General features: G+C 38.3%; 1 protein-coding gene across 14 annotated transcripts in view; it reads right to left on the reverse strand.

Moving 5' to 3' along the window:
• PAM (peptidylglycine alpha-amidating monooxygenase) overlaps positions 1–27,150 on the reverse strand; it is a 281,035-nt gene that overhangs the window by 81,259 nt on the left and 172,626 nt on the right. For all 14 annotated transcript variants that reach the window (XM_078066997.1, XM_078066996.1, XM_078066994.1 and 11 more), the window contains exons 5-7: positions 24,712–24,799; positions 13,327–13,412; positions 11,867–11,950 (exon numbers count right to left, since the gene is read on the reverse strand). In XM_078066997.1, coding sequence (XP_077923123.1) covers positions 11,867–11,950; positions 13,327–13,412; positions 24,712–24,799 — 258 coding nt within the window. The remainder of the gene's footprint in view (positions 1–11,866; positions 11,951–13,326; positions 13,413–24,711; positions 24,800–27,150) is intronic.

The following is a 27,150-nucleotide window of genomic DNA, read 5'->3' on the forward strand; positions in this document are numbered from 1 at the left end:
GCACACAATTAATAAATAATAAAATATATAATATTCTTTACTGTAAATTCCATATCACCAGTTGAATGACACAGAATTCTTTCCTCATTTTTTTCTGAACTTTTCCATAGCCAATGTATGGTTTTAACTGATGAGTGAGTAATTCAGACAAGAATGTTTGCTGAAGTTCTTGTTTATTGAAACAACAAAGATAAATGTTGGAACTGCATTTGCTTGTCAGTGATGTGGGTCAAATCTTTGCTGTGCTGGTTAATGGCTTTTAATATTGGAAAAATATTTCCTCAAATTTTAAGACTATTCACAATAATCTGCATCACCAACACCTTTTCCATAACTTTCTCTCTCTTTTTAAAAAGATTTATTTATTTATTTTAGAGAGAGCAAGAGAGAGAGAGAGAGAGAGCAAGCATAAATGGGAGGGGCAGAGGGAGAGGGAGAGAGAATCTCAAGCAGACTCCATGCTGAGTGCAGAGCCCATCCTGGGGCTTGATCTCACGACCCTGGGATCACAACTTGAGCTGAAACCAAGAGTCAGATACTTAACGGACTGCACCACCCAGGCACCCCTCCATCATTTTCTTAAATCTAAACAACCAACAAAATAATTTCTCAAGCTCTGATCTGCAGCATTTGTCAATTTCCATAATGCGACTCTTCCCACCATGGTTGATTTCAAGCTATCGATGTGACAGCACTGAACACTGGGCTGGGAAGAGATGAGCAGTTATTTTTCTACAGTATTTCCACTATATGGATACAAGAGAAATAATAACTTAAATATCCTCAAGAGCAGTGATAGTAAAATGTAGTAAAATAATTAGGAGATGATAATTTTTGAGTATCTATTGCCTTCATTTTTAGTGATGGTTACAAAAAACATCTGAAAATTAACAACTGGGTCTTGTGAGTCAATACGAGCCAGCTCCCATACACCAGCACCTCACCTCTACTTTTTGTGCGTCTGATTCAGTATCTGGTTGGAACCAGGAATTTTCACTTTAAAAAGCACCCCAAGGAGATTCTGGTGCAGGTACTCCTTAGATTAGATTCTGAGAAATCCTGACTTCTCAGGATTTAGTAAAGAGTATGTACTTTAGAGGTAATTCTATTAAGCCCTTCCAGCTAATTCCAATCCTATTAATGAAATAATAAGAGGCATTCCTTTGTTTAAGTAAACAATGGGCAAAATTTTTCAAGTGTGAAAACATCTAGTGGAGGTAAGGATATGAGGCTCACTCATTCACTTGGATTGTAAATTGGAAAAACTCTTTTGTCGGGTAATTTGGTGGAATCTTAAGGCTTAAACACTACACGACCCAAAAATCCCATTTCTAGAAATCTACCCTGCAGTAGCAATACATCATTACTTAAAACACTGCTCACATTAAAGTTCACCGCAGCATTGCTTGTGATAGCAAAAAAACTCAGAACTTAAATGTCTTTAATAGGGAACAGGATATATAAATTACAGTATATCCGCACAACAGAATACTAGGCAGCCATTATAAATAATGGAAGAGCTTTACATGGTCTGCCTTAGAAATATGCCCAGGATACACTGTTAAATTAAAAACAACAGCAGATGCAGATCTGTGAAGAGAGTGGTCTGATTTTTGTCCAAAAAAGAAAAAGTGCATATATACACATCTGTGGTTTCTGTGTTTATACAGAACTGTTAGTTAGGATAAGCATGTGAAAAGTAGGCAGATATAAATGACAGTTACCTGGAGGTGGGAGTCCAGGGAGAAAGGGAAGTAGAAATGAAGAGGGTATCACAGATTTTTCTTTTCTTTTGTAATCTATATACCTTTTCTTCAATAGCTTCACTGAGGTGTAATTCACATAACATGCAATTTACCCCTTTAAAGTGTATAAGTCACGGGTTTTTAGCACATTCATAGAGATGTGCAACAGTCACCTTATATAGGTTTTTTGAATAGTAAGGCATTGTGATTTTTTTACTTTTCTTTTTCATGTTTTTCTGTATTTTCCAAAAGATGAAAAATAAAGTTTGGGAGAGATTATTTTAATGGGAAAATATTCAGATATATCCAGAGTCCTCCAATCCTTGTTATTATTTTAACTGAGAACTCCAGTGTTAGGGAATAGGTTTTTTTGTTCTAATAGAACTTTTTGCAATTCTGAAATCTGAAAAGCTCTGGAAGCCTAAGGTTTTTTTAAATAATGTTTGGCAGCAAAATTTGGTCTGAACGGATGTGATGCTATATATGATTTTTATTTATCCCTTGTAGTGTGACTATTTGAACATTTTGCTATAGGAATACAAGCATATATGATTAGGGATGGTGCCCCAGACTCCCAAAGGTGATATAATATAATACATGATTTATGTGTTTGAGGACCTTTCTATCAGATTTAAAGTTCTTACTTCCAAACCACATTTGGCCCAAAGCATTGAGTAAAAGTTTGTGCCCTTACATCAAGGAATAATAAAGAAATAAAAAGTGCTATGAATTGTGTAAGACTGATAAATCACAGACCTGTACCCCCAAAACAAATAATACATTATATGTTAATATATATAAAAAAAGAGATAAGAAGAAAGAAAGAAAGAAAGAAAGAAAGAAAGAAAGAAAGAAAGAAAGAAAGAAAGAAAGAAAAATTTAAAAAAATGGAAGTTGGGGAAGGAAGAAAGGAGACTTGCTGAGTGGCATGGGTATCACAGCCTTGAGAGAAAAGAGGGAAACTGAGGCAAAATGTACTCTTTCTGGAACCACCTTTCTGTATGTGCTGAGGCTATGCTTGCTTAAGCAGGGCTGCTATCCTTGGTGTTGAGAACTTGGACACGTTATGTGCACCCTGGAATGAAAGACCATGGTGAGAACTAACCTCCTATATATTTTTTAAAGATTTAATTTATTTGAGAGAGAGAGAGCGCACGTGTAAGAGAGCATGAGCGGGGTAGAGGGGCAGAGGGAGAGGGAGAAGCAGACTCCCTGCTGAGGAGGGAACCTGACCTGGGGTTTGATGTCAGGACCCTGGGACCATGACAGGAGTCAAAAGGCAGACACTTAACCGACTGAGCCACCCAGACGCCCTTAACCTCCTATATTCTGGAAGGGGATTAGGCTTGTTGGACTATGTGCACATCAGGGTCCTATTCAGGGAAGGCCAGGCTGAGTGCTAGGAAGGTGCCATCTAGTCTCCTTGTCAGTATAGAGGCTCATGGCTTTCAGGCAGCTCCCTGGGGGTGGGGAAGAAGTAACACATTCCACGCTTGCAATTTTAAGGAGGTTCTCAAATACGGAAAGTAATCCAGAATGCTAGAAAATACATGGATTTAAACACCCCACCCATAGTATCCCTCACTTTGCAGAGGAGTAAAAGAAGATGGTGTATCTTCCTGGAGAGCATGCAGGAGGAAGCCACTGGGAGAGGTTTAGAGAAAACAACAGAGGAAGCGGTGGGGCACGACCTTCCCCGCAGTTTCCCCCAGTTTCCCCGATATCTCTGCAATCAGGTATCAGGGAGTCAAGAGCACTCTCACGCTTCCACTAAAGTCAGAGTAGTCTGCTTCATACTGGAATGAAATAATTTTAAGAGCAGCTGCCCTGCCACTGATCTATGCTCCATCTTGTTCAAAAATGCATTAGCAAGGGATTTTTCCTGGGCTCACAATTTCAAAGCTTTTTGCAATAGCTTCCTGGCAGAGATGCGGCAGAAGTCACCGTGGAATTAGAATTCCTCGAGAGCCCTCTGTTTTCCCTTCTGCCTGCCATTGTTTCCATTCTCTCATGCTCTTCCTACTGTTCCTGCGGTGGTGGTGAGCCAGGAACCCCCATGGTGTGGATGTGGACGAGTGTGGGGTGTGCATGCTTGAACTCACACCCTATGTCTAGTAATACCCACTTTCCTGGAATGAAGCTGTGCAGAAGCCACGCCTAAGAGATCACAGGATGGGATGACACAAAGAAGGCAAGGAGAAATCAAATCCAAAGGTCACCAAGTCCAGGCACTAGTGTTCTCAGGATTTTATTCAGAAGGTTCCTTGTAAGGACTTCAATTATGAGTCTGTTTATACTAAATTTATGAACAATTATATGAAAAGGAGCCACCTAGATTCCACATCTAACTCATCAATTTAGAACAAGGGAGAATGATGCCTGTAAGAAATCAATCTCTTTCTCAACTGGGCATGGTCTTGCCTGCCTCTCAATCCCCTCTAGCCCCGAAGACTGTGTACTGACTCATGTGATTATAGCTATTGTTTTATTTTTATTTGCCACCACCGGATGGTGAGCTACATGAAGGCAGATTTTTGAGTTTGCCCATCTTAGCCTCCATGCAGTGCTCTGTTTGAATTAAAATGAGTTGAAATGGTAGCTTGACAAAGAAGAACATACAGAAAATACAGAAAAGCAGATAGAAGAAGGCAACAACCCCAGTAACAGAAAAACTCCATATAGTCCTAAAATTTTGAGGGAAATCACTGTGCAGTAAAGTTCAGGATGATATCCCTAAATTATGAAGAAAAGGGGGACAGCGATAAGGAGGGAAACTAACATCTATTACCAATCAGTTGTGTTGGACACAGCTATCAGCATTAAGCATCTACCCCCTATTTTAATTTCAAAAGACATGTAATATATTTGGGCAAGATTTCTGTCCAAAATGTTTTGAAGGTATAGTACTTGCAGAGTTAAAACCTTAGCTTTCTGGAAAACATGGCTATCAAAAATGATTTGTTCGCTAAGGGTACTACCTGTAATTTTATGATATGATTTTACTTATAATCCCCAAAATTTGGAGACTAAATTTCTGAGAGCTCACATAAAGGAGAGCTGAAAACAGGATCCCCAGGTTTCATTCATCTGACTTAGAATTAAGTATTAAACACCCCCTCAAAGGAAAATGAATCTCTTAGCTATACTAGCAAGGAACATGCTCAAATGTATGTTTATTTTGAGGGCTGGGCTGGAGGGGTGGAAGGGAGCCCGGATGTGTGTGTACGTGAGTGTGTGATGGGGGAAGAGGGTCTGTATCCCTGACAATACTTGCTCCTTTTCCTATAAGCAACAAGAGCTGAAGGACAGGAAGTAGTTTACAGACTGGAAATTCTGCCAACCCAAAGAGAGTCGGAACTTACGTACTTGGGCAGAGGTCCTTACACCCATTTTAAGGATATCTGTTCCAACTTCAGTTAGTGAGTAAACGGGTTTTCCAATTTGAGAAATGAGTTAATGTTGAAGACCAGGAAACTAATACCAGTAACTCTGCAAAGGAGAGGCCAGTTTTCTTAAGATTCCCGTGGGCCAAAACGCCCAAAAGAAATGTGGCAAATTTCTGCAATAATCTCAGGAGAATTTTCTCTTTGGAACAAGACTTGATTGAAAAAACTTGGGTGGAAAAAAAAAAAAAAAAAAAGAGGACCAGGAGGAATGTCTAGTTCCCATTATTCTAATTCCCTCCAGGGCAGGGACAGTCTTGTAGTTTATCTTCTTATAAATGAACTATGAATAACAAAAACTGTTGTGGAGAACAAGAAACAGCACAACTAGGAAACTTCTAGTCACAACGTAACAGCTATGAACAGTTCTGTGTCTACATACAACAAGAAATTTTAATACCCTTGAAAAGTAACCAACACACTCTTTATATTATGGGCAACTATGACCAAAAGGTTGCATTTAGGACAATTTATGTCACCTTGAAGCCTTTTATAGGGACTATAATGATACCAGTTAACCTTTACTGAGCACTTAGCAGGTACCTTTATATGAACCATTATGATCCCACTTTATAGGTGAGGAGGAGGGCAGAGAGGTCTAGAAATTTTGTGAGGGTTAACAGAACTAGCAAGTACCTTTGTCAGGCCATCTGGTCTTAAGAGTCTCACCACCTAACCCCTGTACAAGATTACTGTTTATACGGGATATTCTTTTTTTTTTTTTTTTTTTTTTTTTTAATATTTTTAAGAAACCGCTACACCCAACGTGGAGCTTGAACTCACAGCCCCAAAATCAACAGCTGCACGCTCCACCAACCGAGCCAGTCAGGCTCGCTGGGACAATCATTTCTAATTATATTACTTTATTTTTTCCATGGAATTAATTTATAAAAAGCTAGGAAGTGTACATTTAAAAAAGGATTCATTCTGGCTTTCCGGAGCCTCAGTCCTGGGTCACCCTGGCCTGCTAAAGTCCTGATCTTTTCTACATTAGGCTAGTAGCTTTCCCACGCCCTCAAACTTAGGACTGAAGCTTAGGTTACTGCTTGGCTGATAAGCACTCTGAGTGCTTTGCGGAATAAAGTCCTAACAAAGCTCTCTATGGTCTGACCCCACCCTTCACCAGTGTTCTCATTTCTTGCCACTTCTCTCTTTGCATTTCACACTCCAGTAGTACCAAATTACCGAAAGTTCCTTGTGGACATGAGGCTTTTCACTTCCCTGTGTCTATGCACACGCTTTTACCTTTGTCTGGAATGTGTCTTCCCCCTGCCCCTGCCTACCTGGGGGCTCCTGATCACCATTCAAATCCTTGCTCTGTTTCCATCGGCTAAGAAGCCTTTCCCAGATGAGTCCCCTTGCTTCCCAGCAAACTTGCATGCTCTGCCTCTCTGCAGCTCCCGGAGCTGGTATACATTTCTAGTATTGTCTATAAATGCAGATTTTGTGCTTGTCTCTCCTACTAACATACACTAAACTCCTGTGGGCAGGAAGGTTAGGATACCCAGCCCCGGCAAGGGTCTGACACTGTGACTGATATGGCATTTAATAAAGATGGCTGCTTCTAAATGATGCTTGCACAGCTTCACGTTCTGTGCAGTTTCTAAAACAAAGACCAAACCAAAACAAGTATTTCATGTAATCCCACAGAACTCACTCTAAAATCACACTCAATTTTTTTCCTACTAATAGAGATCACGGTCCGAGACACTCATCTGACTTCTGATACTTTATCACATTCCAACAAATTTTAAAAGATTTTTCTTTCACTGTTGGTGTTTTATTAAAGAAAAGTCCTAGGTTTCTCATATAAGGATAAATACTCCCTGTAAGGATAAATGCACCCTTAGGCCAAATATTTTCCTACTTTTCAATAGTGTAGTAATGTCCTTGTACTCTGAGTCTGCTTCTGATGTTTAATTTCTATACTTAAAAAATACCATCAACAGTTTTGATATTTAGGGCGCCTGGGTGGCTCAGTTGGTTAAGCGACTGCCTTCGGCTCAGGTCATGGTCCCGGAGTCCCGGGATCGAGTCCCACATCGGGCTCCCGGCTCAGCGGGGAGCCTGCTTCTCCCTCTGACCCTCTCCCCTCTCATGCTGTTTCTCTCTCTCTCTCTCTCAAATAAAAAAAAAAAAAAAACTAAAAAAAAAAAAAACAGTTTTGATATTTAGTTCAAATCTGGACCGACACTAATATGATTATATATGTGTGTTTATATATGTAATATAAAAATATGTAATACAAATATAATGCATATGATATATAATAAAAGCATACATAATTTGTAATCAAAGATATGATGATATAATTATTTTTCATTTCTAGGTACATTTAGAGATAAGTGTGCCATCACAATATAGAATCTTTATACAGAATAAATCACTCCCTAAAGAAAATCAGGCATGTAGAGATTTTTACTGATGCTTTTTGTCAGGAGGGTATGATTGGGCATACTAACTGGTAGGTACTGAAAGACTTAACATAGTACTTCCACTTGTGAAATTGAAAAACATCAAGATAATGTTACAACATTTTAAAGGAAAAAAAATCACACAATTCTGACTTGTCAATGCTTATTGACTATTTTTTTCCTTGTTCTTTATAATACTTGGAAACATGCAAGCATACATACAGTTTTATGATTTGTTATTAGATGGTCTATATAAATTTTTATGATTTGCTATTATACCATTTATTTAACTAGTCCCCTATTAAGGGACCTTTGTTAAATTTCCAATTTTTCATATTAATAGTTAATAGGGCATAAACAACCATGGGTAGGTAGCTCATTTAAAAACAACAACTCTTTCTTTAGGATAAAAGCCTTGAGCAAGATTTTAATGTTCTATATAAAATGCATATGATATGACAAAGTTGCTTTTCAAAACCCCGCACTAATTTAAAAAGCTCCCCAAACTGTGCCAGATTAGTTCAAACCCTGGCAGTCCTGGTTTTCTAATTCAAACTCCACTCACCCCTGATTTAATAAATGTAAAATGCTCTCTAGTTTTAGTGAGATTTGATATCTTCCCATGCGTTTATTTATTTTCTAAGTCACGTATAGCTTAAGGCACAGGATCTTATCTAATACTACTGAAAAAATTACATGGGTGAAATTTTTTGCTTACATTTTTATTATATTACAATAAGGCCCATGAATTATAGTACCAGTAATCCTTCTAACTCATACCTCATATATGCCTTCTTTTAGAAAAATGGTTCTCAAAAAAGTGAAAAATGAAAAATTACTATAAAAGTACCTTATCAGTCGCCTAAAGAATAACTGTATACTTATATATTAAATCTCAGAACTTTTAAATTATCCTTAGATTAAACATAAAATACAAAACAAAATTAATCCCTCACCAGTAATAAATTAAATTATGACAGTAATATATTTTAAAACTAGTCTGTATCATCCATCTTTCCTAGGGTATCACTGTGGTATCTGGTAGGACATACTACAAAGCCAGGAGGAATCTGGCTGAAAAGTGAAGTCCAGGGCTCTATAGAAGGACAGAGAGTGGGGGTGGGGGAGTGTGCAGGTATGGCCAGCTACTTTAGTTGTGGTGGTCAGGGAAAGCCTTCCTTCCCTTCTTGGAAAATTACAGTCTTATCAATGCTTTGGAAGTCAGCAGTGTTGGAATCTGCCTGTTCCGCTCACACCAACATTGTAAATTTTTAGAGCAGATCATTTCCGTCTTTGTTCCTCAAACAAAAAAATTTATTCCATTCTTTTCAACAAAACCCTGTCTCAACACTACAGTGAATAACTTAAGATTTTAGGTTCTGTTCCAAAAATGGAAAGTTATTTGTATACTATAACTCAAAGCATATTTTTAATATAAAAACAATTTGGTATTTATTTGGATGTTAGGTTCATGGGCTGGTCCATAGGAGCTTGTTTAATTGATAATATATCTGATTGTAGTGCTAATGACAATTTTTCAATCATATAAAATTATCCTTTCTAATGTCTTTTTCCAGAGAAAGACTGTATTTACTGTCCCAGTCCTGAATACTGAGAATCTATGGACCTATCACCACATGAGTCACTCTCAGCAAAGGCCCCAGAGGATACTTCATAGACAGAGATGGGCATGTACTTCAAGACTCAGTTGTCAGAGAGGAAGCTAATGTGTCTGGAGAGGAAAATGTATGAGGTTAGTTAGCAGAAATATAATGTTAAATTAGAGAACTCGGGGCAATATGTATAAGTCAGCAAGACACAGTGGAAAAGCTGATAAGCCAAGGAGAAGATTGCTTAATATTTACACTCCCGTGAACACTAAAGTGTGAACCTGGAAGGCAGTTGGAGTTCGACTAAATACAGCACAAGGAAAAGTACCAGTCTCGGTTGCCTTGGGAATGGGGGCCCCTTCCTCATGTTAATGATTCTATAATAAGAAAAGGAGGATTTAAATGGAGTACATAATATAAACTTCCAGTTACAAAATAAAGTCATGGGGATTAATGTACAGCATAGGGAATATAGTCAATAATATTGTAATAACTTTGTATGCTGACAGATGGTAACTAGACTTACCATGGGGATCATTTCATAATGTATAAAAATACTGAATCACTATGATACACACCTTAAACGAATAGGGTATTATATGTCAATTATACTTCAATAAAGAAAAAATGAAGTGCATCGTAATCATGGGTAGACCAATGAGTTGTCTAGGGGGATGTTTAGCAGGTGTCAAAGGACTAGGTGGGCTCTGTGCCTCAGTGCAGTGGACGATGGATGAGTTCACGAGGTGGCAAGTATAGATCACAGATTAAGCACCGATATGAACTCGAGTGTTGGAGAACTTTTCTGGTACTGCAAAACATGTTGACTCTTCCAGTGGTTTGCCTATAGTAATGGAAATAAATTGCTAAATCCCTATTCTTCTGACAATACTCCTTGGAAGGAATCCCCTAATAGGAGAGGGTAGATAAGACAATACATTGGAAAGCAAAAGAACCCTGAAGTCAGCATAAGAGAAAGCAGCACAGTAGGACGTATAAAAGATTATAGTTTTCAAAATAAAAGTCATTTCTGGGGCGCCTGGGTGGCTCAGTCGTTAAGCGTCTGCCTCCGGCTCAGGTCATGATCCCACGGTCCTGGGATCGAGCCCCGCATCGGGCTCCTTGCTCGACAGGAAGCCTGCTTCTCCCTCTCCCACTCCCCCTGCTTGTGTTCCTCTCTCACTGTCTCTCTCTCTGTCAAAAAATAAATAAAATCTTAAAAAAAAAAAGTCATTTCTTCAACAGTCAACAAAACCAAAAGATAACCAACAGAACGGTAGAAGATGTTTTCAAATGACATACAGATAAAGGGCTAGTATCCAAAATCTATAAAGAATTTATCAAACTCAACACCCAAAGAACAAGTAATCCAATCAAGAAATGGGCAGAAGACATGAACAGACATTTCTGCAAAGAAGACATCCAAATGGCCAACAGACACATGAAAAAGTGCTCAACATCACTCGGCATCAGGGAAATACAAATCAAAACCTCAGTGAGACACCACCTCACACCAGTCAGAATGGCTAAAATGAACAAGTCATGGGGCGCCTGGGTGGCTCAGTTGGTTAAGCGACTGCCTTCGGCTCAGGTCATGATCCTGGAGTCCCAGGATCGAGTCCCGCATCGGACTCCCTGCTCAGCAGGGAGTCTGCTTCTCCCTCTGATCCTCCCCCCTCTCATGTTCTCTCTCTCAAATAAATAAATAAAATCTTTAAAAAAATAAAATAAAATGAACAAGTCAGGAAACAACAGATGTTGGCGAGGATGAGGAGAAAGGGGAACCCTCTTACCCTGTTGGTGGGAATGCAAGCTGGTGTAGCCATTCCGGAAAACAGTATGGAGGTTCCTCAAAAAGTTGAAAATAGAGCTACCCTACGACCCAGCAATTGCACTACCAGGTATTTACCCCAAAGATACAAATGTAGTGATCTGAAGGGGCACCTGTACCCCAATGTTTATAGGAGCAATGTCCACAATAGCCAAACTATGGAAAGAGCCAAGATGTCCATCAACAGATGCATGGATAAAGAAGATGTGGTGTGTATGTGTATACACACACACACACACACACACACACACACACACACACAGGAATATTATGCAGCCATCAAAAATGAAATCTTGCCATTTGCAACGATGTGGATGGAGCTAGAGGGTATTATGCTAAGCGAAATAAGCCAATCAGAGAAAGACAAGTATCATGAGGAATTTGAGAAATAAGACAGAAGATAATAGGGGAAGGAAGGGAAAAATGAAACAAGATGAAACCAGAGAGGGAGACAAACCATAAGAGACTCTTAATCTCAGGAAACAAACTGAGGGTTGCTGGAGTGGAGGGGGATGGGAGGGATGGGGTGGCTGGGTAATGAACACTGGGGAGGGTATGTGCTATGGTGAACGCTGTGAATTGTGTAAGACTGATGAATCACAGACCTGTACCCCTGAAACAAATAATATATTATATGTTAATAAAAAAAAAAAAAATTAAAGTCATTTCTTCAATAGTCCCAAATTAAAGGAAATAAAAGTAGTTGTTTCCCAGTGGGCAGAAAGTGTGACCAATAGTTAATATGTAATTTTATATTTTTATATATATTTTATATATTTATAGTACTTAAAGTTGTGCTTAGTTCCAACATTTCAAAACTTACCTCTGAAAGCACTAATATCCCCATAGTGTACTTGTAGTACAAAGTATTTACTTCCAGTCTCTCCTCCGACTCTGAATCCAACACCTAAAGATTTACAAAGAAGACAGATTAATATTTTAGAAATCAAAGTCTAAAATGGAGCTAATCTCAGGTTGCTGATCTCTGAAATCCAAAGGGAAATAACATATAACATATGAAATTATGTTATATTAAAAATAAAATGAACTAGGCATTCACTGAACATTTCTAATATAATCTATCATTCCTTCTCAAAGCTCTGATAGGATTCTATTCATACTTCCCATTTCAGAACCAGAGTAATCGCATACACTTTAAGAGGAAAATTCACTCATTCTGAAAGAAGTAGAAAACAAAATTCTGCCCTTGTTGATTTTATATATAACAGACATACATAAACCCATTCTTTCATTTTGTTTTGAATATATTCACGTTCATTTTTATTTTCTGATTGAATCTCGAAAACAGACTTCTTAGGAGCATCTCAGGGGAAAGGCTTTTATTCCCATATGAAAACAGGTATCTGCAAAAATGTTATTGAGGAAATCAGTTATCAGTGAGATTACAAAGTCCAGTGTGTCAATAGGTTCTTGGAATCTGAAGGGTTCCTAATAGTCGTACTATTAATAGAGTTTGCTAGGAAGCCTTATAAAAAATCTACAGAGAAAATATTTATAGGCGGAGATAATTTTTTTTCCTATCTGCTCAACGAATGGATCTTAAAAATGCCAACAAATCTATAACCGCCTTCCCCTAGCCGCCATTAGCTTCCACACTTGTTTGGTAGCAGCTGCCTGGTAAACTATTGAGAGGATTGAGAAGCTCATTTGAAGCAAAATTAGAGCTGGCAAAGGCAGGGAGGCAAGAGAAGAGCATGTGTATCACAAGACACCGTCCCTGAACCATGGCAGACCTCGCCTGTTAGAGAACGGCACATTCCCCTTGATATTAAGAAACATGGTAATAAAGGAGAGCCTGGTAATTCATTCACACATTGGAAGTTATGAACAGTTTAGAGTGAAGTCAGAAAGCCAGCTGAGGTTTGGCATTACATTAAACCCAGGTTCCAAGACTATTAAAAAAAATACCTGTTTGCTGAAACAGCAATTTATTTAATTCCTAGCTCTCTTGGCTCATGAAACGCTCCTGCCATCAAGAGCCAATGTCCCATAGGCCAAAGGTGGCTTGAGGTATACTTGGATATTTTCTAATTCTGTTTAAACTGTTGTGTGGGCAAGTTACTCACCAAAGAGAGGCAGAGAAAGAGTAACTACCTAAGTGAAACCTTTTCAGGGCAAAGCAAGTAATACAGGTAATTTTTATTGTGAAATTGCAAAATGGAACACTGTCGACAACTGTGGGAAGGACATACGATAAAAAGTACTCTGGAGTCAGAAATTAAACAGCTTTAGAGAAGACTGTGCAAGAGGCCTCAGGTATACCTTTGGGGAGGCGGGTAGGGGGAGCATTTCTTGCCCAGGCATAGAGAATATTGGCTTTATCTGTACAGGTTCCTTCATCACAAAACCTGAAGGAAAAAAAAAAAAGTAGCCGTAAATGAAGATTCAAGTAGCAAAACACATAAATCATTCACCACGGGGAGGAGAGGATAGGGGGAGGTATTTGAAAACAAAGTAAAATACATAAAATATCATGATTGCAGTCACACCAGCTTTAAGATCCTAACAAAGACTAGAGCAAAGGATAATTTTCTATGTGAAAAAAAGTAAATACAAAGGGAGATGCATCTGTGTGTTACCCGATGTGCACCAATCCTGTGAGGCAGAGGTACAATTTATAATTGGATATGTGCCTACGTGGAATGTAATCTGTGTAAATCAGGTAGGAAGGTAAGCATCACACAGCACATGGAAACCGGTGCTAACACAGTGTTAATCTGGGAGGGGACTAAAAGAAATGTCCTTCACATTTCCCCTCTGGGGATCAGCATTATCAATCAATCTCTGGCCACATCCACACACAGTAGTGCACAGTACCTACCTTCAGCAGGGGGAACCAGACAGGTGTAGCCCACTGAAGGGGTTCCTGGTGCTGTACACGTGACTCTAAGTGTTTGAATACTGGCTGTGACATTTATAAGCTCTTTCCTGTTGGGCAATCCACTCAATCTACTGAGCCTCAGTTTTCTCTCTTGTAAAACAGGGTCAGCTATACTTACCTCACAGTTACTCTGTAAATCAAATGAGATACAGGAGAAAGCACTTTACACACCTCAAAGCACTACACCAGGGTAATGCATTCTTTAACAAAACATTCACTTCATCTCGAGATTCATTATTGAGAAGCAGAGCTACGGGTGAAAGGAGCCTAGGCAGAAAGACGCATCTGGATTTGAATCCCAGAACCTCCCATCAGCCGCTGTGGGTCGTGGGCATGTCGGCAAACCCTCCCAGGCCTGTGTGCAAAGCCTCCCGCTCGGGCTGTGGTGGCCATGTACGTGCGGCCCCCGCTACGCTGACTGACACACTAGAATCCAAATTCATTAATGCTAAGCTTCCTGAGTCCAAGCCACACATTTTTTTTTTTTTTCCATGACTATATCTCTTAGTTTGTTCTGTTCTAGAATTGGATTTTTCAAAACACCATTCGGTAATGTTTTTATGTTGCCTTTCTAGATCTGTGTTTTGGGAAACTGGCACCAAGCTAAGTCTGACTCAGGGGTTTAGAAAAACTTGAAAGGTTGGAGGGCTATCAAGGACAAGGACAAATATACCTTCTTGGGCAGGAGGCTGGCTCACACAGGAGAAAATGGGCACTGCCCATGGCCGGGGAAAAAAAAAATAAAGGCAGGCTGTGATAGCTTTCTAAACAGGTTAGGAACTGAGGCTAGAACCTGGACAACACCCAGGTCACAGATAAGAAAATCACTGGTAAAATGTACCTTCAAACTCAGAGGCAGGGACTCCTAACATGTTCCCTGCTTATGGCCAGAAATGGGTGGGGGAATAGGCAGTAAGGACAGACACCTGTTACCCATCTGAATGAAGGAGTGAGGGACCAGGAACCAGGAGGTCCCCATAAGGTTCTATTTAGCAAATGCTTTTGCTTCTATCAAACAGGATGTAGAAAGGAATTGGGTAATGTGCAATGTAAAACACATCAACCAGTGGTTTCTTAGTGTTCACTGTCAAGAACAATATACTTAGGACGAAGGATCAATTATCATGTGAGACGTGTGCGTTGGAGCAAATGTCTGACACCCTCGTGCCCACTGTGCCACAAAGCTTAGGGTACTGGACAGTGCCCCAAAGCAGTTTTCCTCCTCGGCCTCATGCTATTAGAATTTAAGAAATGAGGCTGTCATATGTGATGAACTTTGTATCTCACTACTGTGAGCTACTAAAATTTAAAGGTCTGGGTAGCCATTTTCATAGCTTTCAACAAAGATCATAAATATACAAAAGTGCCTCCCATCAATGTGATGACAGTCTCAGGTTAAACAAGATAATTGTTTCCTCTGATATGGAAGTCAATTCAGCGTATGACTAGAAGGAACCAGAATGAAATATAACAGAGGAAACTGCTTTAGTAAGTTTTTCTAAGCTACATACTTGATTAGGTCATTTGCTGGCACAAAACCTTTGCAATGCTTCCCAAAAATAACATGAAAATAAAATCCAAACATTGTAGCATAACACATAAGGTTTTTCATTATCTGGGACCTTTTTTTTTTTTTTTTTAAAGGATTTTATTTATTTATTTGAGAGAGAGAGAATGAGAGACAGAGAGCACGAGAGGGAAGAGGGTCAGAGGGAGAAGCAGACTCCCCGCCGAGCATGGAGCCCAATATGGGACTCGATCCCGGGACTCCAGGATCATGACCTGAGCCGAAGGCAGTCGCTTAACCAACTGAGCCACCCAGGCACCCTATCTGGGACCTTTTATATCTCAGAAAAAAGGTCCCGTTTTATTTATGCCAAGTTTCTGCCAGTTTTTAAAGTCTCTCTTCCGTACTATTCCCTTGGCCTGGAAAACCCCTTCCCCAAATCTCTGCCTGACAAACCTATACTTCCTTTCTCCTTCAAGATTCCCTTCAGACTTTCTCCTGAGGGAAGCTTTCTCTGATCCTCAGCCAGGCCAGCTCCCACTCATTAACCACAGCGTCCATCTTAAGCATCAGCTTACTTATCTCCTCTCCAACCAGACTGTGCATACTCTGTGGTTTAATAAACTCCCAGCACCTGCAATCCTGCCTGGCATTTAGTAAATATTCAAGAAATGTTTGGTGAAGTTACCTTCCAAGTAAGTTTTTAACTTTTCACATACAAGCGAAGATTTGAATTGGCCTAAATGTTATTGTAGTGTCAAGTATAATAAATTTTTTTTTTAATTTCCTCAAGAAGCTTTAAGTAAAATATTTAAACAACGATAAATCTGAATTATTACTTGCCTGGTATTTTGTAGAAATCAGCTTTCACGAGAACACTGCAAATAGGTTATGCTTTACAGCTGAATAAGCTCAGAGAGTTTTAACTTCCAAAGGTCACATATTCAAGCCGTGATTCAAAGTTCTGCCTGTCACCCTCCCTTCTATCTCAATTCATGAGATTGATTTATGGGCAGAAAATGATATTCTGTGAAGATAAGCTTCGATGACTACACTACTATAATATCTGAACTAAGCTGCAATGTGTGTATACAATTCTAAAATCAAATCCTAGGTAATTGTTCTCACTTATTCCCAAAGAGACAATGATTTTATATTTTATTTTCCCATTAGCTCAGGTAAAAGAAGAGCTCCAAAACAAACCTTGATTTTTCAAATCCTGTTTTATAATTTTTAAGAAATTTATTAAACTCAAGACTGAGTAAAGAATGACTTACTGGAAGGCACTGGGATATTGAGACTAATCCTAAAACTTAGTATGTGAGAGTATGAGGAGAAGAGGAAAAACAAGAGGCCAAGAGAAATGGATTCTGGAACGGATAATACAATGGGAAAATATAACAGAGTGGCAAAGAGCATTTGAATAAAATCCCTACACCGTTTCATTTTCAGATTTATATCTTCCCTTTTAAGTGAAAAAATAACATCACATTTTCTCCACATAAAATAACCACAGGAGGGGCGCCTGGCTGACTCAGTTGGTCAAGTGTGCAACTCTTGATCTTGGGGTTGTAGGTGAAGCCCACGTTGGATGTAGAGATTACTTAAAAAAAAACAAAAACAAACAAACAAAAAAAAAGACCAAAGGGATAAAAATGGTATTTTGGCCTTCCAAAGAGTACTATAAAAATAGAGAGGATTTTTACTATTCTTATTAATAAGAAAAGTCTTCAGGCTAGGAAGCAATGTAACCCTTGATCAATGGCTGTTGTAATTTCAGGCCTCATCAACTAGATTTCTTAGTCTTACAATTCTAGCAGCTTCTCCTTAAGGCTCCTCCAGATTAAGCCAATTAATTGTGAAAAGATTCACATAGCTCCCTTGTGGTTTCTTAGTATTTGTAGTAAAAGTGATGAGAATTAACTTTTGAAAAGAAAATTATTCTGGATTCTTGGACCTTTGCTTTTAGAACCTTTTCACCTCTAATCCACGGGGAAACCATTCAGATGGCAGGAATATTTTCAGACTATGCCAAGCACTGAAAAATGCTAACCTGTCATTTTGAATTATCCAAATAAAGCATGATTGACTGTTAAAGTACTCTCTAGTTGTATCAGTTAAAGGCTATTTAAAATCCAAGGTTACTCAGGGAAGATCAGAACTGACAACTCATTTCTTTTTTTATCTAAAAAAAATTTTTTTAAAGATTTTATTTATTCATTTGTCAGAGAGAGAGAGAGAGAGAGCAAGAGAGCATAAGCAGGGGGAGTGGTAGGCAGAGGGAAAAGCAGGCTCCCCTTTGAGCAGGGAGTATGAAGCCGGACTTGATCCCAGGACCCTTGGATCATGATCTGAGCCGAAGGCAGATGCTTAACTGACTGAGCTTAACCGACTGAGCCACCCAGGCGTCCCTAAAAAAAAAATTTTTTTTAAATAAAATTGTCATACCCTCGAGTTAAGTCTATATAGCCTTAAATTCCAATTTTAGTAAGTTAAATATCAGGGCCACAGGAAAATTATCCAAAATTAGAACGTTTCTTTAAGAAACACAATATATAATCAATGGCATATGTGGCATATTCTTTATCATTCAAAATTGCATCTGGAATGGCTCAGGTATTCAAATTTCATTAACTGCTCTATAAACCCACAGAACATACTTCCCAATTCAGACAAATCTTACGTGAATATCAATGCAATGGGTATGCAATAGGTATTACTATTAACATAGTAATTAGAAGGATATTTAATTAATGAGAGGTGATTAAAAGGCACCAGCCTGATAAACAGCCCCACAATATTCACACCCCACCTTCCTAGTGAGATTAAAGAAGCATAAAGCCTATAAAAAAAGAGGGTGTGTCTGTTTTGTTCACACCAAATTTTCAGTGCCTAACAAAGTGCTTGGCACATGGTAGATGGTTAAGAAATATTTTATTAATTAAATAAGGATAACAACTACCATTTATTAAGTACATCTACGTGCCAGGCACTGCGCCATTATTTACATCACTTTACTTATTCTTCACGGTGGCCCAATTAGGTGGGGTTAGTAGTCCCATTTTACAGACCAACACAAGTTAAATAATTTGACCAATGTTTATTACAACTGTCTCTATGCTGAATGTTATAGCTCAATGCTATAATATTGCTATTCTGTTTAACATAAATACTAGTCTGCCAGAAAAGAACCACGTTTAAAGTTATGTAATGTCTGTTTCTGTTGAAACTGTCGAAATGGTTACAATCATGCCATTGTACATTATTAAAGTTGACACTAGTCTACTAAGAAGTGGTCAGTTGCTAAGGAACACCTCTAATCCAGGTTTCTATAAATTAGCCAAGGAAGGGGCACCTGGGTGGCTTGCTCTGTCACTTAAGCGTCTGCCTTTGGCTGGCTCATGTCGTGATCCTGAGGCCCTGCGATTGAGCGCCAAGCCCCATGTGGGGCTCCCTGCTCAGGGAGGAGTCTGCTTCTCCCTCTCCCTCTGCCCTCCCCCCAACTCGTTCTCGCTCTCAAATAAATAAATAAATAGTCTTTAAAAAAAATTAGCTATGGATTATGATCACTGGTAACCACAAGTAAGAATAAGTACCAAGTGTGTCTTATATAAACAAAGATCCCTCATACTACCCTGACATGCACTATCATATGAATCTATTATAATATTACATTGAAAAAGAAAATGGATACAATCAATTTTAGCCTAGCAGGGATTTATACCTAAAATTTGTTACACAATCAAAGGCACATTTTATAGTGCTTAGAACAAGGTATAGCACAGGTTTTGGAGACTGTGTTATTTTTATTTATACTGACAAGGATGTTATGAATGTTTAACTTTAGAAGTTTCACTGTGGCAGAAGAAACAAAGAGGGGATTGCGGAAGATACACCTATGAATGTTTAACTTTAGAAGTTTCACTGTGGCAGAAGAAACAAAGAGGGGATTGCGGAAGATACAGTGTGTACAAATGACAGGTAGCGAGGATATGGAGAGAGTGCCTGAAGGCAGCATATGGAAATACCATTCTCAACCAAAGAACCATTATCACCATGAGGGGGGCAACTAAGCTGTAGACATAATATCACCCTAAAGAAACCAGTCATTTAAATGAGTAACCAGGCAGGGTGTCTCACATATATATATGTTTTAGCTACTCTTCTCTTTCCTCTCATCAGCATCTGTAACCCTGTGGAGACACTGGCATTTAAAAAGACACAGCAGGTGGTTAATAAATAGAAGCAGTTGAAAGGGATTTAAGCTAAAGCTTCATAGGACAGTAAAGCACTACTGCTTTAGCTTGAGAATGATTCCAAGTTACAACAGCTGGAAATAGCTTCATTTAACCAGCTGGGATTCTTCTTTTCAAAAAAGATCAAACAACCTGTAGAAGCCATCTTTTTTGATTTGTAAAAAGTAGTTGGTCACAAGCATCATTAGAAATAGTTTTCAACCAAATATTAATTGCTAAGACTAAACATAATAATTTCAGTTATGCATAGAAGATGACGCCTAAGTACAAGGCAGGTTACGGAAGAAGCCCATTCACTTTAATCACCCAATATTGTGAACACATAATCTTGCAGTTGGCCATCATAAATTGCCTTAAACCCTAGGTCTTGTGTTCAGCAGATAAAAGTGCACAGGCCTGAGGGCGCCTGGGTGGCTCAGTTGGTTGAGCAACTGCCTTCGGCTCAGGTCATGATCCTGGAGTCCCGGGATTGAGCCCTGCATCGGGCTCCCTGCTCAGCGGGGAGCCTGCTTCTCCCTCTGACCTTCCCCCCTCTCATTCTCTCTCATTCTCCCTCTCTCAAATAAATAAATAAATCTTAAAAAAAAAAAAGTGCACAGGCCTGTACAAACTCACATTACAAAAAGCGTTGCTCCCAAATTACCCCAATGTCAAACAACTTGTATGAACAAAACATGGTGATTTTCAAAGCCTGAAATACTCTCCATAGCCAACCATGTATTTAAAAAAAAAAAAAAAAACCTGACTGTTAGAATAAAAATAAAATAAAGGTGTTCACAGAAAAAACAAATGCAATATGTCAATTTCTAAGATCTCCTAAAACTTACCCTTTTTTTAATGAAGAGCTGTAGTAGGTGCTTTATGTCTAAATTACCCAGTTTTCGGACCCTCATTTCCTTATTGACTGTAAAAAAGCCCCCAAAAGCATCTACTCACTTATGGCTCATATTCAGCCAAGAAATCTGGGGAACTTAGAACTGCTTTGCTTTGAATTAAGTCTGCAAGGACCAATGGAATCCAACAAATCACTACTCTTGCTCCATTCTTGGTGCTATTACTTTCTGTGGGTCCCCAGATACAGTTAATTGTCTCCTCCTTTAAAGGCCCAGGAGAGAAGACTTGAAGGTTACATCTGACAGGTACTGCTGCCTTCCTTACATGGGCCAGCAGAGCTGGTGCTTTTCCATCAGCTGGTCCTTATTTGCATCCTCGAGAGGTATGTTAATTTGGAATTGAGCACCAGGCCCACTCTAACTATAAAGGGACCACCCCACAGTATATTAAAAGGTTCATATCAATGTATGCAATTTAAATGCACATGCATATAATTAACTAGACACATTACCAGTGTGAGCTGCTAATTTGGAATGAGACACAAAAGACTGGAATATGTGTAGGGGAAAAAAAAACTTTAAAATTAAAATGACTACATAATGAAAACTGCTTCATGCTGTGTCTACTATGTTCATGTAAACTTAATATAACTGTAAATATATTTTAATGAACAGTAGAAAGAGGGAATTACAAAGAGCAAAGGAGGGCAGCACAACAGGGAAACATCATCAGAAGAGCTCTTTGCTTTCATATTAAGAGTGCTGCCTGAAGACAAGGGGATGAATTATAACTTCATAATTTCAGGGGGAAAATGTTTACTTTATTAGAGACACATACCTACTTGCCAACCTGCTGGCAATGAAAATAGGACACCCAAGTGAAGACAGGGGGGTAATCCTAGCTAACAAACTGAAGAAAAAAAAAAAAAAAAAAGGAAATCTAAGCTTGATGTTTGGGTGTTAAAATATCCTATTAGCTTTTTCTTCTTTCACTAAAACAGCTTTGTATTCCCATAAAGATTTCCCCAGAGTGTGAACAAGTTCTGGATATTCTTAAGCATCAAAAAACATTATAGGTATCGTATCCAAAAATACATGTGAAAGTTTGGGAATCTTAATTTAACTACTGTCTAGATCTTGGAGCAGTTGAAGAATAGATTTGCAACTGTAAAATGAGTGTGATAAATTTCATGACTCAACCATTTTAGAAAAATAATGCAAGGCTTTGACACTGATAGATTTTTGTTATTAGTATTGTAATTCAGGTGGGAGGATAAGAGGCCAAACAGTTGGAAAACATCCGCTGACTGTTTCCATGGCTGAGCACGTGTGGCTTTGGGGGCAGGGAGTGGAAGATGTTTTTGCGAAGCAACTGCGACGTTTAGTCCATGAAATATCCCATGAGCTCCAATGCTTTAAAGAAGCATGGGTCTTGCCAAATACTGGGGGATAAAAAATCTATACCATTTTTAAATGGAGAATAAGATTGGATTGTGGAAGTCAGAGTCACTAGAACAGTTTCACTTAATGCATACCTCTTAGTTTACATACTGCACAGCTACTACATATATATATTGGAATAAATTTAAATGTTAGGTGAACACTTTGGGTGTGGTTAGAAGAAGATCAATAACACCATCAATTACTGTCCTTGTAGGGTTATAAAGTCAATCCTAACCTATAGATTAAGTGGGAATATGTGCTGCAAGGCAGATTTTAAAACCCATTTAAAATGACATACGTATAATGCCATTCAGGGCTCTAATCACTCAGGGATGCAAATGAATGGCAAAATGCGGTGGGCTGCCTGCTTGAGGTGAGTCGACCAGTGCACGTATCTTATGATGACTTTCCAATCTGACTCAGCATCTGCGTGCAATTTATATTCATAGAATTACGGAATTTTAGAGCATAGAGGAGTTCTAAAAATGATCTAGTAGTAGTCCCTTGCTAAAATGAAGAAACCGAGGCCAGTTCACATGAAATAAGTAATTTACCCAGGGAATCTAGCTAGTTAGTTCACTACTCCTTCACTCTACTATGTTGCCTTTCAAGTCATAATGTTAGCAAAATAATATGTGTAGCAATTACTTTATTCAAAATTGCTATTTTCATTTTCCTTCACTCTACTATGTTGCCTTTCAAGTCATAATGTTAGTAAAATAATACGTGTGGCAATTACTTTACTCAAAATTGCTGTTTTCACTTTCATTTACATTTTCTTTGAATTCTCTCTTTCCCCCACTTGGAAGTCTTTTGGAAAATATATTTTACTAGACTTAATTTCAAAACAGCATATTTAAGAATATTAATAAATATTTTTACAGGACCAAAATAATGTTTGCTCTGATGTTCCCTTGATATGAGAACAATGAACTAGTCTTAGTTCATTTTATAATAAGATTTTTCTTAATTAAAACCATAATAACATTTAGTGACGTTTTATTTTTTCACTCATTCTCTTTAACCAAGGTAAATGTAAAGCAGGTTTTAAATGCTGACACCCCTTCTAGCTCTTTTCACGAATTCTAACCCAAAGGTAAATATTGTTTAGAAGAAATATTTTTAAAACATAAAGCCAAAGGACATGATTTCGTGATTAAGATTCAGAAGAAGCTGTCACAGAATAATCTTTTAATCCCAGAATCTTATTTACAAAAATTTACCGAAGAGCAAAAAACTGGAATGTTGATAGCCAAGGGTATTAATTGTGATTTGCTGGCCCCGTTTTTACATAAACCCAGTCATGTGAGCTGGATTCCTATGTGATATAACCCTTTCATCAAATAACTTAAGCCTATTAACAAATGCTTTGATGGTACTTGGTCCCTGGAGATTTCCACTAATTGCCCTGTGCTTTTAACAGTTCCAAATATATATTACAATTGTTTGTTATAAAAACGACCAGAATGCATTTGCGGTGTGCCTTGCATCAGCCAGACGAATATGAGGATGTGCAGAGAAAGGTCTATCAGTGTACGTGATTATGCAGGGACAGGAGCACAAAACAGACCCTTCTTCATTGCAAAGCAAGACACACTAGTCATTCTGGACTGTTCAATATCTACCAGTGATTCTGGCTATTGTTGCAAAATAGGAGACTTAAAATGCATGGCTATTTTCAAAGCTGACCAATCTTCGTGAACACCAAAGAACAAAATGAAAGGACAGATCTCAAGCCATAATTATGCTGTAAGCTTCTAGGGATAATAAAACATATCTATCTCTAGAGGGGAGGGGGGTGGGAGGATGGGTTAGCCTGGTGATGGGTATTGAGGAGGGCACGTTCTGCATGGAGCACTGGGTGTTATGCACAAACAATGAATCATGGAACACTGCATCTAAAACTAATGATGTAATGTACAGGGATTAACATAACAATAAAAAATATGGTCAAAAAATAAATAAAAAAATAAAACATATCTGTCTATTCTAGAACCTCCCACAGCATCTGCTATCATTCTGGCATATAACAGGCACTTAATAGATGTTTACTGACCATTCATAGCAAGATATTAAGACTCACCACAGTGATTAAAATAAATTCTAAAACTGCAACAGTTCTTGAATCAATGGGAGGCAGTGTGGTAAAATGGAAATAACTTTGGATTTGGGACCAGACAACCCAGGGATCTACCAACCAGCTGAGTTACCTTAAGCATGATACTGATTCTCTGAGGCTCAGGCTCCTTGTTTGTTAAGTGGGGACAATATTAACTGTTCTGCAAAACCTTTAGGAAAAAAATGAAATGGTGTATACAGATCACCTAGCACGGTGTCTGGGATAAAAGAGTGATCAATGAACAGAGGCTTGGTGCTCTTTGGGTTGAAGCATGATCTTAAAAAAAGTAAACATCAGAGCATCCATTATCTAAATTGTCAGTCCTTTTTTATAAGCTGTCTGTACCTTGATATGCTATCTATGACAATGGACATAAATTTATTAAGTCAGTGTCAAAGACTGATGGATGTGCTCCATTGCAGACTAAATAACTGTGATAATTAGACCATGATAACCACGTGATGCAAAAGAACCATGTTCTTTCTTGAAAAGTAAATATTCTACCTGTTTATTAATCAGTTGCAAAATACGTCCACAGATGCAATTTGTACTTATAAAAAACATACATTTTCTACACCCCTTTTGACTGTGAGCCCATTTTCCCTTACCAGTAACTTCCAGTGGAAGAAGGCATATTGCATCCAAAAAGTAACATATGATGGACAGTATCCATGCTCGCACGAGGTTTGAAGTCAACTGTTAAGAGAAAAGGACACATGATTGTGAATACAAGTTACACTTCTGTGCACAAACTGTCACCAGAGAAGGCATCATTCAACAGTCCCAAGAGCTGTGTAACAAAGATGTTTTGTTGCTCTTAGGATAGAAGGCCCTGATTGTATAAATTACCTTTCTCATTCCTTAAGATTAAGAGCATGATCTGACAATTTAATTTAGTAGGAGAGTGAACTATTATATAACAAAAAGAGAAAGTAATAATTAATAGGCTGAAACTACACATCTACCCACACATACCTTTTTAATGGAAAACCCCTTTTGAAGGGTTGAGAGCAGTACAGGGGTACAAAATGAAAGCTCCAGGCTATGCGTTCACAATATATTCCCTTCCAGATTTCAGTAGAGTGCTGAGTAGCGTAAAACACCGCACAACAGTGCACAGCAGAAACCACAGTGAGTGGTCAGGACATGAGCAAAAGGATTCATAAGAGAAATTTATTACCATCTCAAAATAATGGTAGTCACTGGGATGTGATATGAAGAAAAAATTACTAGAAAATAAAAGTGGAAAATGTATCCTTTTTTGGGAAATATATCTTTACAAAAGTACAAAAGAGAGAAAAATCACTGTCCTGGATGAGCACTGTGCACTTGTTAAAGGGATACTGGAACTTATGCAAGGTCATTTCTTTTTTTTTCTTTTTCTCCTAATAATAGTGGTTGAAAGACATTAAAATAAACAAAAATGAGTTCAGAGAGAAAACAAAGCAAAAACTAAAGATAAATTATACTAGTATGCATGGTCAATAATCAGCATGAGCTCCCTTTCCTGGTTTGGGTGTGGCTCATCTACTTTTGTCTGCATTCGAAATGCTGTGCTACCAGGCCAGTTTCTAAGTCCCCTTTACATAGAAAAATCTAAATAGTCTAAAATGATCTTAAGTTTCGGGTGTGTGCAAAACTGCATCTTTTAGCTCTTTTGGTCTGATAAAATTAATAAAATATCATTTACTGCTAAAATGTGTATCTGAGTACATGAGTATTTATAAACTAAAAGATGTTCTACATCAAACTATAGCGCCATGACTTGCAAAGTGTGGTTGGTCAGAAAACACGGGGCGTCTCCTAGGAGCCATTTTGACTCACAACTTCCAGAGGAAATAAAAAGTCTTTCAATTACTGCACTAAAAATAAGAATTTAAAGCCTAAAAATCCCATCACGAGATATTCATGTCACCATTTAAAAAGCTAACAAAGAGAGAATGGCTGGAAAATGGACTTGCTATAACTTGAGGCTTTGCTTTCTATCATCAAAGAAGACAGTAAGCCTATGAGGTTGAAGAAGATACTTTGGAAGGAAAGAATCAATTGGAAGTTACCACAGATCACAAATCATAGAAAACCCTACTGCTAATAAGCCTAAATTTGTTACAAGAGAAACAGAAGGAATAAGAGGAATTCTATCTCCATAGACTCACTCTCAAGTTAAGTGCAGGATTTCCTTCCTCCCTTCCAAAATCCTCCCCCAGTAGCATCCCTGGCAGAATTAAATTTGAAAAAGCTCTAAGGTGGGAGTACCAGGCCTTTGTTTTTTATTCACTTTAATTTATTTTGGTATGTGATGTAATTTGTTATCTTATATTTGTTTTTATCAAATGGCTTATATCACTCTACGGACATCCAACTTCTTGATCTGACTGTATCCACCTCCTACTCTCTCTCTCTTTTTTTCAATATCCCTCTGCCAATCCATGGGGGGTTTGTCAAACAAGAGGATGACTCCTCTGCTTTTTCAGAACCTACGTAGATGACCATATGGTTCCCATTCCCTTTAAATTCATTTATTATGTATGGGTGGGTTATATTAGTAGGCTTCCTAAATTTGAATCATTCTGGGAATTTTGATAATAAGCCAACATAGCCCAGTGCATTTTATCAAGAAATTAACTATTGGGTGCAAAGCAACACTAAAAATCCAGGTGGAAATACCCAGCAGAAGACTGGGATTCTGTGACTCTTGTTTAAGAGAGAGTCAGAGAATTATGTATTTGGGAATCACTTAAAAATTTAACCCTGAAGCCATGAGGGTGAACAAAAAGGCTCAAGACAGAGTCTTAGGGAAAGCCCTGAGCTGGCAGGATCCATGTAGGAGACCCCAGCAGGGTTTGTTTGTTTGTTTGTTTTTAAATATTAATGCAGTGTGCGTAGGGCTGTGAAACAAGGCAAACATTTTTTTTTTTTAAAGAGTGGGCTATCATTAAATTCATAAAATGAAATATTAAGCAAAATATTCAGGGAAGGACAGAGAGGAGATCTGTTGGGAGAAAAAGAGATCATGAAGACATACAATCTCTATGGCTTTTCATTAG

The sequence above is a fragment of the Halichoerus grypus genome, chromosome 2, assembly GCF_964656455.1.
Source record: "Halichoerus grypus chromosome 2, mHalGry1.hap1.1, whole genome shotgun sequence".
Lineage (NCBI taxonomy): Eukaryota > Metazoa > Chordata > Mammalia > Carnivora > Phocidae > Halichoerus > Halichoerus grypus.